Source organism: Nannospalax galili, unplaced genomic scaffold, assembly GCF_000622305.1.
Source record: "Nannospalax galili isolate Female #2095 unplaced genomic scaffold, S.galili_v1.0 scaffold4025, whole genome shotgun sequence".
NCBI classification, from domain to species: domain Eukaryota; kingdom Metazoa; phylum Chordata; class Mammalia; order Rodentia; family Spalacidae; genus Nannospalax; species Nannospalax galili.
In genome coordinates this window covers 47,204-48,199 of record NW_008352304.1, presented here as the reverse complement: position 1 = coordinate 48,199, position 996 = coordinate 47,204, and the positions used below count along the sequence as shown (strand labels likewise).

Below are 996 nucleotides of genomic sequence, written 5' to 3'. Positions count from 1 at the left end.
GTGATCATCTGAGACATATACATACTGTTTAGTGATCAAATCAGTGTCAGAAGCACCTCTGTCTCCTCCTAAATGTCACTTCTACGTGTTGGGAACTCCCTTGCTACTCGCAAGTATTTTGATGATTTCTTTACCATCTGCTCATGAACATATGCACACACCTCCTAGTTTAATTTTTTTCAGAATGAAGATCATGTTTGTACATATTCCTTTTCAACCATTACATGTTTCCAAATACTACTTCCTCTTTTATAGAGTTAGTGAGATACAGTTGATATACAAAAACACTAAATATGGATATGTAAATAATTAGGATAGGTATTATAAAATTTCCTCAGCTGCCGCCGAGGTGCTCCATCCTTCCGAGGAAGCTAATTCGGTGTTGGGGGAGGCCCTCACTTCATCCAGTGACTAGCACCGCACAGGCAGTCCACAGCATGGCCTCGGGGTCCGAGTTCGCCTGCATCTACTTCGCCCTCATCCTGCATGAGGACGAGGTCACCATGATGGAGGATAAGATCAATGCTCTCATTAAAGCAGCTGGCATCAATGTCAATGTTGAACGTTTTGGGCCTGGCTTGTTTGCAAAGGCCCTGGCTAATGTCAACATTTGTAGGGGCTGGTGGACCTGCTCTGGCAGCTGGTGCTGCTCCAGCAGGTGGTTCTGCCACCTCTGCTGTGGCTGCCCCGGCTGAGGAGAAGAAAGTGGAAGCAAAGAAAGAAGAATCAGAGGAGTCTGATGATGATATGGGCTTCGGTCTTTTTGACTAAACCTTTTGTTAACATGCTCACTAAAAAGCTGGACCTTTTGGTCTGTGGAGAAAAAAAACATATTTTCTTAATATCATCATTAATATGTGCAAAGTATCCACTGTATTGATAGAGCAATTGCTTAAACTATCAGCTAAAGGAAGTATCTCACCTAGTGCCACTTTCACTACCCAGCAGAAGTTGCTATAGTCTAGAAACACCAGAATAAAAGATGAAGTTAACAAT

The 996-nt window shown here is 42.9% G+C and overlaps 1 protein-coding gene across 1 annotated transcript; it reads left to right on the top strand.

The window, feature by feature from the left end:
* The first annotated feature begins 437 nt into the window (after nucleotides 1-437).
* LOC103746938 (60S acidic ribosomal protein P1-like) lies at nucleotides 438-771 on the top strand. Its single transcript, XM_008849219.1, has 2 exons — nucleotides 438-507; nucleotides 545-771. Exons 1-2 carry the CDS (start codon nucleotides 438-440, stop codon nucleotides 769-771), a joined length of 297 nt encoding a protein of 98 aa, XP_008847441.1.
* Nucleotides 772-996: the final 225 nt, after the last annotated feature.

Bases quoted from the DNA above. Each gene is read 5' to 3' on its own strand.
- LOC103746938 (XM_008849219.1), top strand. From the start codon at position 438: ATGGCCTCGGGGTCCGAGTTCGCCTGCATCTACTTCGCCCTCATCCTG. The intron at 508-544 runs TGGAGGATAAGA...TAAAGCAGCTGG, and splicing joins TGAGGACGAGGTCACCATGA to CATCAATGTCAATGTTGAAC.